Source organism: Lottia gigantea, assembly GCF_000327385.1.
Source record: "Lottia gigantea unplaced genomic scaffold LOTGIsca_10, whole genome shotgun sequence".
Classification (NCBI taxonomy): domain Eukaryota; kingdom Metazoa; phylum Mollusca; class Gastropoda; family Lottiidae; genus Lottia; species Lottia gigantea.
This window is the reverse complement of record NW_008706747.1, coordinates 3328145-3342585: the sequence shown is the minus strand read 5'-3', so window position 1 is coordinate 3342585 and position 14441 is coordinate 3328145. Positions and strand designations below refer to the sequence as shown.

The 14441-nt window shown below is 35.9% G+C and overlaps 1 protein-coding gene across 1 annotated transcript; it reads right to left on the bottom strand.

Moving 5' to 3' along the window:
* Positions 1–10274: 10274 nt before the first annotated feature.
* Positions 10275–12030, bottom strand: LOTGIDRAFT_156198 (hypothetical protein; the record flags this gene model as incomplete). The annotated part of the gene is made up of 2 exons (XM_009046214.1): positions 10275–10302; positions 10535–12030. The coding sequence occupies 2 exons, from the start codon at positions 12028–12030 to the stop codon at positions 10275–10277; spliced, it is 1524 nt and encodes a 507-aa protein (XP_009044462.1).
* Positions 12031–14441: the final 2411 nt, after the last annotated feature.

The window sequence follows — 14441 nt, the reverse complement described above, 5'->3', positions numbered from 1 at the left end:
CATGAGGAACTATATCATTTATAAATCAAGTTATTTGCCAGTCATGTTTGACTAAATCTAAAAAAGTTAAGATGGAAGTAAAAAATTTTGGTCATGACCTTGAATAATTCTTAGAGAGCAGTCCCAGGAACAATCTTTGTTGCCAACTCGAACCTTGAGTAAAATCTTAACTTAAAAACTCTTGACAAGATTCTAGTTGGCGACTGAAATCACCGACCAAGACTTCGTGTGCCCGGACCTTTAGTATATCAATGTGTTTTTAAAAATCATAATAATTTGACAGATAAATTGAAAAGTTATTTTAGCTTATCTTCAAATTTGGGACCAAATTGGACAATTTTCGTTACTTTTGGACAGAAATAGATTTCTAGAAGCTCAACAGAAGAATTTCTCTGATATCAGAAACATTTATAGGTATCTAAGGGAGATAACTCTAATCTGGATTGGTAAGTGTTAAAAAAACAGTCCTTGTTTGTCAAAAAATCAACAACGCAAATATTTGTTGACATATAGATATAGACATATTTTATCAGTCATATTTTCATTGAGAAATATATTTCCTTTATTTATTTAAATTAACTAGAATGAAATGGAGTTTTACATCCTACTTTTCTACAACTTATTGAGCTAATGAGGGAAATACTTTTGATATCTTTTGCCAATACAGCTACATCAACTTAAGCTAAGATTCCATATACGCTTCATGCGTCATCCGTCATGCATTAAAAATCGAAATGGTTGGTATAAGAGGGTATGATTCCATATATGCGGAAGCGATATCCGTCAAATGGTCTCCGTCATGCGTCAAAAAAAAATCGTTGGGTGTAGCAATTTTTGACACATCCGGACGCCTTTCCGCGCAGAGATCCCCCAAATGTGATGTATTTTATGGGGATTCCCTGTCTTTTTTATGCACCAAAGCATCCATCTGTCTAGAAGTCCATGAGTCAAAAGAAAGATAATGCATACGTTTAACGCACATATGGAATCATATTTGACGCATGACGGATCCGCAAGGGCCATTTATATTCACATGACATATCTGCAGGACGCGTAAATGCAAAATTAGCTTTAGTCTTGTTTCAGCCCCCAAATGTCAGGCGATGTTCAATGTGCACAACCTGCAGCCGACATATTGCCCCATTCATCAGAACAACTATAAACACGTTTTTTGCTTTGAGAAGACTTTCACATGCAGACTGAGATTAGAACCCATGATCACTATTTATTTGACATAACCAAGGAAATGATGTCATGTAAAGATTTCAACACTTTAACCAACTGTGCTACATGCCAACCTCAAAAACATACATAGACAAGGAACAGTTGCCAAGTAGGCTACATCATTTACCTAGTGTATAACATGTCAAAATAATATTTGAAAAATGGAAAAATTCAACCTTGCTGGTTAAATAAATATTATATGATAATGTTTACTTTATGTCAGTAGGTATCAGACCATCCATTTTTATATCAATATACAGTCATATTACATATTAAGTAAGTTTATGTCACTAGGGACATTGGGGTGACCTTGCATCAGTGGCAGAGCCAGGTTTACGTCTGAGGGGGGGGGACGAAATACCTGAGGTTGCCTGAATTTCTAACCAAGTTCTGATATTTTTGCCCGAAAAACATGCCTTTGTTGCTGCGAGGGGGGGCACAAGAACAGTCATTGTAGCCAATTTTTGTCGCAGACTCAAAACTTGAGAGTAAATCTAATGTGTGCCCAGGCTTCCAGAAGATTATCACAATGCCAACAGGATTTATAATGGAAAACCAGTTTGATTGTTTTATCGTCTGCAAGACAGAGCATCATCATCCAATCAGATTCATTGTCTTTTCAATTCATGATAAGACTCTAGTCGGCGACAAAAATCATTAACCGTGCCCTTACCCTTAGGACAATGTTCTAATTTAGCTATGTATGCAAGTGTAAATCATTAAAGATATTTCAGTGACCATGTGATATTGTTAATTGTGTAATAAAGAATTGAATATTTTCTTACTCTATTCTTTTAAGTCATGGTACCAGGTAAATCTAACTGATGAATATATACACTTGTTGACAAAGTTTCAGACTTCAAATCATATGTCCATTCTAAGAGGTAGCATCCCTTTAAATTTCAAGATATACTTACAGAACTTTTGGTATTTTAGTATCAGGCGTACAACTCATTGACCGTCTGCTGCGTTGACGCATACGGATCGAAGCCGGTATGGTAGGGATACATGATGTGTCTTTAGAAGGTGTGTTTCGGCCCGAGGGTGGGTTACTGCCTCCCACTTGCAGCATGTAGCTGTACTGCGGAGGAAAGAAGGGTAGGCACGGGGTACATGAACCATGGACTGGACTGCTGCAATAACTGTTCATTTTGCTGATTGGATTTTAACTGATTAAAATTCACAAAATCAAAGACAGTTCCAAAAGTCAAATCTTAAAAAAGTTGCCAAGTTTCTCTCGAACAAACTTTCAAATCCAAAATACTCTAATTCTAGATTCTAAATTAGAATCACAGATTGGATCCCAAAAGAATTTGCAACACTGCACGTTCAATATCCCAAATCAAAATTTTAGTCTCCAAATCTTCTGTTCCTACAGTTTGAATTCCAAAACAAATTAAATGTTTTAGACACCTTCAAAATCCAAAATCAACTTTTGTGTCTCGAAAACTATTCCAATAGTTTCCAACACAATCAAAATACAATGATATAAATCAGCGTTTATCTGCGTTGATCAAAACAATTGGCCAACCAAAACAATTGGCTGAATTATAAACACTCAAAGTTACGACCAAATTTAAAACATCAAAACAGAATTTTAAAAATGTCAACAATTGTACACAGCCACTTTGAATTCTATTAGTAACAAGTTGAAATTTTAGTGTTTCCTTGATGAAATTTGACAGCAGACGCAATGCAGGAAACTTTTGACTTTTGACAGCGGGATCATGTTTTTACAATTGTTTTTTAATCCTGTGGTACACAAAGAGAAAAGCTTCAAGACAAATTTCTCACTTGAAAATCACTAGAGGTGTTCCCCTAACAATTGTCTCAGAAAATTACAAGTTTTGAGATTGCGTCTGCTCACAGCTGGAAAAGTTCAAAAGTTTCAAACATAAAAACAACATGGAAGATTCAAGGTTTATGTTGTAACAGCTTCTACATTGGAATCTCCAGCACAAGCATACTTTTTTCTCCAAATATGGCAACCAAATGGAATATATCCGAAGTTGATATCCTGAAAGTTTCGAAATTGGAATCTATCATTAATGTTCCAAATTTCCAAACTTTTCCAAACAAAAAAACACGTTTGAATTGGCCAAGGACACTAAAGTTAACTTATTTTCCTAAGTTGAAATTGCCATCTGTCTAAATGGAGTCTCCAGTATACACTGTATATGTTAAATAAGACCCAGGGTAAGATTTGACCATACTCTAATCTGTTTATACAGTGACAAGGTTTTAATAGTAGGTAAGATTATAACAACATGTGGTTTCAATGTTTATATCTAGTATCTAACTTATATTGACATATATAGACGGTTACCATTTATATTGGTGGAGAGCAGTGTACAATGGGGGACATTTTGTTGAATTAGTATATGTGGTTTCAATGCTTTGATATGAGTATATCTTACCAATATTGACACATTTAGAGGGTTACCTCTCTTAGTTATTGATAATAGAGTGTACAATGAAGCAAATTTTGACAATGTCTTGATATAAGTATGTCTAACCTACATTGAAAAATATACACAGGGTCATCGTTAATATAGGTATTGATTGAGAACAGTGTACAATGGGTGAAATTTTGCCAGGATATAGCTATCCTAATTTGACAACTAATCGGGGTCACCCCTCTTATTCAATTAGAGTGTACAATAGGGGGAAATTTTGTTTGAAATTCTGATTTACTACTAGCATTCTTTTTTTTCCGATTCCCAACTGCAGAAGGATGCACAGCACAAATGGCCATGGGGTATTCACCCATTCGACCGACTAGACAATTTTCCATGATAGCTAACTCTATGAGCGCTTTTCAGTCAAAAGTATACTTTTACTGTTTGTCTTTTCTTGTGACCCAGGCCAGTGCTTCTATAAGAGAGTATCCTCTACCTTAATCCATGCTTGGACAAATAAGATGCTAATTGGGTCAAAGTTTAAGCTAGTGATTACACCAACTAATCTTTCACACTAATCAGCTAATATTATAGATTTATCTACACTATTAGCTAATCAACTGTGTAAATATAAGTCAAGACATTGGACTGAGGTGGACTGAAATGGAATCTTACGTCTTATTTTTTAACGTCTTGCAGTGTGTAATGAGAAAATTTTGCATGGAAAGCAGAATTAGCCTAATCCTCTTTGATATCCAACTGTCAAAGGATCTTTAACGTGAACACAGGGCCTTGGTTTATTGTCCCATTCAAAGTCTAGACACTTTTTCCATGTCGTCCTCTTCTACCTGTATCACTGACAAGGGGGGAAACTGGTTTGAAAAATGTGAAGGTACTATTTTGACCGAGGCAGGGATTGAACCCTGGACTGGACCTGTATTGTAGAGGTAAGGAGCCAGTGCTGATTTTGTGACAATGATAGGATTTTGTTGTGTGGAGTAGGTCTTCTATTTTAGCACCTTCCACAATCCGCAATCAATTACAAAATGGCAGACGTCAATATTGATTGAGAACCTCAGGTGAAAAATTCATATTTTTTGTCTTTGTCTTTAACTGTCTAGTATGTGAGCTCTTTTTAGGGAAAAAAAAGGTGCACTCTACACGCAACTCGAAATGGAATTGAAAGAATATTCAATGGAAAGAGACTTTGGCAACATTTATAGTCATTCCTTAACGAATTCAATACATCATAATTATGATTTGATAATTAGTGGAAAGGTCAAGCTTGAGGTCATCTCTTCTAAGGGTCAAATCATGTCAAGGGTCAACATAGACTCAATTCACCTGATTTTCTACATATTAAAACCGGATTTGACTAGTTTATTCTGGGAAACACTAGTAAGATCTAGATATGTGGACTATCTCAACTTTTCCTTGTTTTGTTCATGTAGTTACCACAGCTATATCAGGAATGTTAGTACCCAGTACGTGGCAGAAGTCAACTACTTACTTTATCTTGTGGGGTCAGGAAAGGACAAGGGATATGTTGGTGTCACTAAGCCACAGAAGGGAGCCTGGGGTGAGAGTGTAGGGGGATGGGACATGTAGGTATATACCTCCAAGTGAGATAGAATGAGACAGTGGGAACCAGGGAAGTCCAAGGGGACATGTTGGTGTTACTAAGCTACAGAATACCTCCAGAGGGGTAGGAGTAGAGAGGAACAGTGGGAACCAGGAGAGGGCAAGGGGCATGTAGGTGTCACTGAACCACAGAATACCTCCAAGTGGGATAGGGGTGGTGGAGGGTGTGTATATAGAATACTTGGAAGTATGGTATATATATCATATTTATATTATCTTAGAGGTCAGGATAGGGCTACCTCCAGGTAAGAGAGGGGAGGTAAGGATTGGAATCATTATTTGCAGCAACCAGATAAAATGGCTCATTATAAAAATCCTTTAGGAATCGAACCTAAAAATAGAATAGACATACAAATCTGGTCAACAAGGCAAGGGGAATAACCAACTTTCCACATCTTAAAATGACTTAGTGCACAAATTTTAATCATTAAAAATTTCAAAATTAAGGGTAGACAACTCTGTTTAAATACACTACAAATTCAGAATTTCTCTGAAAAATCAATTATTTATTTTCGCATACCTGCCTTCATCAAATTATTCAAATACTTTTTGGTAAGTGTCAAGGGTCATTGGATAACGAGAGTAAGCCACATTAGAGGATATAAATGCAAAAAAGTTTTAATAAGTGATCATTTTACCCTAATCACAACGATAACAAAACTTGGAAGAGGAAGTGTACTTGAAATATTTGACTACATGGTGCAGCGAACATCAATAGGCATTTCTGTAGGAAACTCTTTCAAAGATTCAACTCTTCAGCTTTTTCCTTTCTTATTAGAGGATTTAAACCTATTGCACCTTTTTACCTAGACTCTGTTATGATAAAACAATCCTACAGCTCTATAAAGAAATATTTGTGTTTAAAATTGTAAAGTAAAAAGAGATTCGAACCCAGTGTACTATTTTACATAAATTCATTGAAACCATCCCACTGCTGTATAAAGAAATATTTGTTCTCAAATTGTGAAACTATGTTGGATATTTTTGATGATTGAGATAAAATTCCTTGAATATTTCAGACACAGATAAAAATAACATAGATAGTGCTTACGTTGATATCTATTTCTGCCTTATCACTTTCAGAAAAACACTTTCTTTTTGATTCTGTGTGAACTCAATGAAAGGGTTGCTTTTGGGCTATAGTTTAAAGATGTCCATTGGCTTATAATAATATTTTTTCCATGTGCTTATTTCACAGACTTCACTTTAAATCATGTTAAAATATTACTTCAACTCCCTATAGCATCCATTTCAGAGAGTGCACATGGAAAAAATATTATTATATATAAGCCAATGGACATCTTTAAACTATAGCCCAAAAGCAACCCTTTCATTGAGTTCACACAGAATCAAAAAGAAAGTGTTTCTCTGCAAGTGATAAGGCCAATGAAATCAAGCAACACCCTGCAGTGTGCAATGATTGACATTTTCCTGGACATACACATTCTATTTCATCAATGGACATTTTTAAAGCTTAAGTCAAACAGGACTGGCAAAAACATCATAATTAGACTCCCTGATCTATATCCATCCATGCTGATTGTATAGAACAATAAAAACAGTCAATATCTATACAAGTTTAACATTCCTTTCAGAGAGTGCACATAGGAATTAAGAGTGTTCTAATAAGTCAATGGACATTTTTTTAACATTACTGGTAAAATCATTTATCTCCACATCCCTGATCTATCTATATCCATCCATGCTGATTGTATAGGACAATATAGGACAGTCAATATCTTTACGAGCAGTCATATTGATTATAAAACTATGTGTGGAATGCTACTGTGTTTTTATTTCAACTTTCATAATCAAGCTCAGTAGGAGGGAGGGATGTAGCCCAATCAAGTAGAGTGTTTGCAGTCTTATGTAGCCTTGCCCCTCATCATTAGTTCAATGTCCAGCAGAAAAGTAAGACATAAGCCAGGCAGCTTGCCCTGCAATAAAGCCAAATAGGCAATTTTGCTATGATTGAGACAATTTTTTACCTCCTTTTTTGAAGATTTCCGACAATTATAAAGATGTAACACTAAGGAGAGAGGCAGCTTGCCTTGCATTTACAAGTGATTTTCTGCCTCCTTTCTTGAAGAGTTCCAATATTGGACAAGAAATTAAGCTAATTAGACAAGATAGCTTGCCCTTTAACTAAATTAGTACCTGTTGTGTTTGCTTATCGAAACCCTATCAACAGATACGGCCTTAATCTCACGACCAAAATACTGACAGCTGGATTGGGCAAGATGTTGTCAATTTAGAGTTGACAACTAGGAACCCCAATGACGTTACTGTAGTGAATGAGGTGAACTTCCAATCAATGCCAAGATAACAATAGCTCCACCCGTTCCGTTCCTTCGGTGCAAAGCTTTAGATGGAATGATGGACCATTTAGCTCCATAACAATAACAAGACCAATTTTACAATGTCAGAGGTGCCATTTTTAGCCTCCATTATGAAGAGTTCCAACATAAAAGATGAGGAATGTTAAAAATCTTTGGAATATGAATTATTTAATTATTGTAACATCTGTGCTGTGGTAAACTTTATCATCAATTGACTGCAATATAGGCATGACTCATTTGACATCATTTCAATGAAATGAATTTGATTACGGGGCATGCACTGAGAGGCAGGGGGTGAGGGGTAAAAGGGCTGGGTATTGCCAAGTATGCCACCATACATAATGTCAAATTGACTATTATATCTAGGCATGAGTCATTGGAATCAAATCTAATACACATGTACACTGTTACTGTACTATATTTCTAGATAGAAATTGATTCAAGGGGCATGCACCACTGAACTGATGGAGGTGGGGAGGGGGGGGTTTGAGGCCTATTAACTAAGAGGCATATGACTCATTGGACATCAATTTAATGCACACGCTGTACACTATTACTACACAACTGAAGATGAAATTTATTCTAGGGGCATGCAATGATAAACAGGGGGGTGGGGAAAGGCACTGGGGGCAAGGTACATCAAATTAATACATGTACACTATTACTACACAATTGAAAATGAAATTCATTCTTAGGGCATGTTCTGGGAGGTGAGTATTACCAATCATAATGCAAGGGCAATGTCCCTTCTATCACTTTCTCGTGTTCCATTAGTTTAATAACAAGGATTCCTTATTATGACCAATTTTTGTCCAGACAGGCATTAACACCTTATGTCACAATGGCTAAAAGTTTGATCTGAACCAGTTTACTCAATTATATTAAGAAAGAATGTTGCCAAAAATCAATCAAAATTGACATTGAATGGAGTCGATTAAAATGTACTCATGTGACCTTTACAGGGGTTACCATGTAATTATAATGCAAAGTACAAAATGATTCATATTCAGTATGTATAGGTATCAACAATCAATGTGGCTAAAGTACTAGTGAGGTAGTCGCATGCTTATTCCATAGACAGAACTCTGGGTTTGCTAACTGAGCATTCCTTTCAGAGAGTTCACATAGCTAGTAATGTTTATTCAGTATTTTTTATTTGTCAACTCTGCATTCCTTTCAGAGAGTCCACATAGATAATAATGTTTATTTGGTACTTCAATTTGTCAATTCAGTATCCCTTTCAGAGAGTTCACATAGCTAATAACATTTATTTGGTATTTTAATTTGTCAACCCCTTTCAGAGAGTCCACATAGATAACACTGTTTATCCGGTATTCCATTCAGAGAGTTCACATAGCTAATAATGATTTTTTAATTTGTCCTTTCAGAGAATCTACATCAATTTTTGTGAAGATAATTAGGTTTATCGACTAAGTACCCCATTCAGAGTGTCCACAAAGCCAATAATGTATATTTTGAAGGAATGTTTATCAATTAAGTTCCGTACCCCTTTTAGAGAGTGCACAAAGTGAATGTTTATTTAGTATGCATCTAATAGAAGTTTTCCTTTAACTATGTCACTATTCACTCACCAGTCATAGCAGTCTGTTACAAAAATTAAAATAGTTTTAAAGTTTGATCAGTCATCTAAATAATCTGCTTTATGGTCTATAAGGCAAATGTAATTTAATTCTTTGCCTTCTCACAAACCTGTTTCTACAAAACTCAGCTTTCGTCACAGAGAATCCACATAGAAAATATTAATTGGTATACATATAGAATAAGCTTACAGTAGTGTGCACGATATAGGTAGGGCTAGGTAAATTAATAGCTTATCATTGCTCGGAATTTTCTCCTGTGTACCTGTTAACAAGTAGTCATCTCTTCTACATAGGTTTCCTTCAGCACATAACATACCCACAATAACCTATATATAACTGATTAAAGCAAGAATATACTTCTATGACACAATATTTACAATGAAATTCAGAATTTTGGCATGTTTTTAATTAAGTATTTACAGGGTTTCTTAATTAAATTATTTCGATTATTAATTGATATCAGTAGTCTGCTATCGATAATCAATCTCAATAATTTGGTATCGATACCCAGTCCTGATATAGTACACAATATAAGTTCTATCATTTAAGTTCATGTACTATAGCACAAGGCTAAAACAAACAATAAAATAAGAGTGGTCTAAGATTTGATAATCATTTCAATACAACACCTGAAACCACTCTGGGACTGAGTTTTTCAACTTTCCTTAAAGAAATTCATAATAAAATGTCCAAACAAACAAAGAGTAAACTAAGAGTGGCCTAACTAACTGTGTTGATAATTATTTTAATATACTTCTCTAGTCTCTCTCTATATAGAGGTCAGTAGGCCAGGTACATTCTCAATGAAATCAAATACTTTCATTATGATATAATATACTAGACTTGAGTATTAACAAACTTTCAAAACAAACCACAGAAATTTGGTCACACCTCTTTTTATACCCTTATAGAATGGAAATGAAATTACATTTTGTACTGGTGCTCTACAAAGTGTTCAATAAAATAAAATTCAATTTTAATGCACATACAATTCTTAAGTACAGTACAGTACTGATAACATTTTAGACAGTCAAACCCTTTTCTACCTTTTTATAATGAAATTGCATGTTTTAATGACCCATCTGAACTAAAGATCTTCTTTAAAACATTAAAAAAATCATTATATCAATGAATGACAAAAAAAAATGTGTCACAGATATCGTACAATATTTAAAAATTAGTGAAATGCATATATTTTTAATGTTAAAGTATGTAAGCTTATATTTTTAACTTAAAAATTTTAAGCTGACTGATACTTTGGACTGCTCTCAAAGTATTGTTTTGCATGTAATGTAAAATGGGTTAGAGATATGAAAAAAAAGTGGCTTACCTTTCAGACTCCTCTTTCAACTCCTTGGCAGGGCTTTCTCTTCCACTGACAGCTGATAATAGTTCCGGAATTCCAGGATGGTCATTGACTAAATTCTGTAGTTCTTCTGTCATGCGCATTCCTTCCACCATTGAAGCTCTACGAGGCGTCGAAGAAGCAATGCCTCTGCTTTCGTTCGGTTTATCTTGTCCTTGCATTCCTGATAAATTGCCGCTACTTATGGTACCGGGAACTGACGACTGGCTTTTAGGAGCAGACAGATTTGTGGACTGTCCTGCTGGTTGTTTAGTAGTGACGGGTACATTTGACGTCATGGCTGACTGGCTCTGCGGAGCTCCAGAGTCGACATTCGGAGCACCGCCAGCTTGATTCAGAGGCTTGACGAGAGACTGTGGAGCTTGTCCTGGCATAGGAACATTAGTCATACTGTAAGGTTGTTGAGAATTGAAAGATTTGGGGTCAGTGTAATGTGAACCTTGCATAGCACTTTGTCCTGGATTAGCTCCAGTCTGTCCATGACCAGCCGTCTGTCCAGCTACATTCTGGCCTTCTCCAGCTTTCGTCATGCTTTGAGGCATGTGAGGAACACTTTGAGCATTTATATTAGGTAAATTTTGAGAAGAGTTCTGATGACCAGGGGGATTTTGTCCAACCCCCGATTGCACGGACGTCACACCTGATACAGGATGACCACTTGGCAGATTACTAGGGACTGGCGACGGGTTACTGGTGTCGTTACCTGGCAACCCAGGTGTTGACTGTCGTTGCGATTGCATGTGCGATACTTGGGGTACAGGTTGACTAGCGTGCGGAGCAGGATGTATGGGTACAAACGTCTCCGTCTGTCCAGGGATCGATCCTTCATTAGAACCTCCTGACGATGTATTGACAGTTCCAGTTCCGCCTGCAAGCAAAGGATTTTTTGAAGGATCATCAACTCCATGAACATAATGCACTGAATTTCCAGCACTAGAATTGCCAGAATGAACAGTAATTTCCTCACTTTGTTTTTCAGTTTTGTTTTCAGGGTCTAAAAAATCATGACAGTACCATCGTCCCCTGCGAAACGGTTCCTTAGTTTCAATTTTCACAACTTTGAAACGTGATTGGTTGTCACTGGGTTTCTCTTTAGCAATGACCTCCTCCGGTGTCAAGAGAACATCTTGATCTAAATCTGTGGCTCTCGAAACATCATAAATATCAGAACTGAAATCTTCTGTATGACTTTCATCCAAATCGTCAATGCTATCGCCATCAACGTCAGCTGTCAAGTCGCCACTTCCACCCCTCGAATTTGGAGTCGTATGTGTCGTGGTGACACTCGTAATTTTAAATGTGCTTCTTTTCTTCGGAATGGCATCCCCTGGAATTTTCTGACCATCACTTGATACTTTTGACTCGCCATCTTCTTGTATTCCTGAATCACTAGCAGACTGATTGTTCGTCTGCGATTTTGAAGGTGCAGCTTTACTCTGATCGACTGTTTTTTCAGCCATTTTTGGCTGATAACGTAAAAAGCACTGACTGAAATGCCAACTTAAAATGACAATTTCAAAACTCTCGTTCACTTGGGCACCAAAACACGGGTATGTGCGGAAAATTCACTTTTTCTAGAATCCGACCATCACATTTTTATTGAATTAGAAGAAACCAAAATAAAGTAAAACACAAAACAAGATATTGAGTAAGGATTATTCCATAAACGAGATATTAAAACGGAAATGAACGCTAGGTTTTCTGGGTAAGAAAACTACGTCATGGACAGACTGATTTTATTAATCCGAAACTCTTTACTATCGTTGCCTCTTTATCTCTATAGCGCATATCGCACCAATTAATGGTGCTAGAACTCTAGGCACTTCACTCCTTGTTCTAGATTTTCAAACATGGTTTTCAACACAAATTTTCTTCCTTTTCCAAACCAAATAATGCATTTCATAAGGGCCCATGAGATAACCTACTTACATTATTTGAATGATTCAGAACAACTTATGACCAATTTTGTGAATTAAGTTGACTTTATCGGCTGCTTGAATTTCTTTTTTCAAAACTAATTTGTGCACATCTAATCTAAATTGTATTTTGGAATTTTGATAATAATCGTGGAACTTGCAGTTTAGTTTGAGACGATTTTACTACTGCACGTATCGAGCTTAGAATTTTCCTTCATTGCACACAACATGGCACGATCTATCTGGTTTCGCTCAATAAGACATAGATAGAAACATAGGACAAAAAAAAAACTACTTCGATGATTTCATAGCTATTTTCAGAATGTCGGTGACTCGGACTAAATCGACCGCCGATGGAAATGTCTAGTGAACTTTGAACTGTTCTAGACCCGAAAAAAAACTGATAAAATGATTAACTTTCCACTCCTCGGTCAAACGTCTTATTACAATTCTTAAATTTGTCAGAAAACTGGTGATTCATATAAAAAAAATTCGAAATTTTATCACTCTGTGGTTCGTGGTCTATTTTCCTCTAAAAGTTCAAATTCGAACTGAATAAATGCCTTATGTTTGAATTTTCGTAACAGATTGAGCACGAATTAAGAGTAAAATTTTTGAATCGATGCCAAAAATCTATTCACATGATTTAATGAATGAATGAGTCGAGAAAATGCAAACCTTATTAAATGCGCAGTTGAGATTTTATGGTCAAAGGGAAGTAACTCTTTTTAATAGCCCTGTTATTTTCAGACAACAATTAAATCTGTTAAAATTCGTCCGCTCCTAAATGGGTAATATACACTGATGTGGGAGTTTGCATCTAACTTTTCTGCTCCTGATTGGGCTAATGAAGACTGACAACGCCCTTAAGTGTACAATGAGGGAAATTTTGCAGGGATGTATCTTAAAGCAACATGTTTTTAATTCACGAATTCCAGGGTTTCTTTCAAGTAGACCTACACAGTCTGTAGCACAGGGGCCTCAGTTTATTGTCCCATCCAGCCCCGTCGCCAGGAATTATTGGTGCTGGGGCTCAGATTTTGTACTGAAGAATTAAAGGCCCAGAGAACTCATTTCTGACAATTTTGAGGTGCCAAAAACATATCAACATCTATATTTTTTTGATTTTGTACTAAGACACTGTAAAGGAACTGAATTGAAGAAGGTTTTGCTGGGGCTTAATTCTCACTGGCTGGGGACCAGCTTCCACAGACCCCACCCTAACAATGGGGCTGGTCCTAACCAAATGTTGGCCATTCTAACATGCTTCACTGACAGGGGGAGGACTTGACAAATTTTTTACGTAAGGTAAACAAATATCCCAAATTCCCCAAAAATGCGAAAATAAAAACCATTTGATCGCTGGCCTATTTTATTAGTTTATATAAAAATAATATTTACAAATATATAAATATAGTAATATATTAACAAATACAAAATAAATTAATTTTACAAAATCTTAACTACAAATCTAGATTTGTTTTTCTTTGACACAATAAGCAAGAAAGGATCTGTTTAACTTGCACAGAAAATATTGCTCCTAATTGTAGGCAAATAGGTGCCAAGGGTTTGAAACCCTGTAAAGTCAAGGAATCTCTTGTGATCACCATCAAAGGTTTTGAAGCTAGGTTTTGAAGTTGAAGCTAAGAATAAATGCAAATTGGTAAAATAAAGTAACACACTCAAAAAAGCACATTAGATGTTAATAATTTCAAGGTAATCAGTCGTTGATTTACATTACCAGCTGATAGAACTTTTAAAGGGACAGATGCGCCATTTTTGAGGTTTGATTTCAGTCTTGATTATATGTAAATAGTCTTCCTGCTTCTGAGACTAAAGTATGATTGATCAAAACGAATGGAACACCTGTCCCTTTAAGAATTAAGAATCAATTGTTTAAAGTCAAAATTCAACAACTGTATACCTTTAAAAGCTTTATAAAGAGGCTTCCTAAA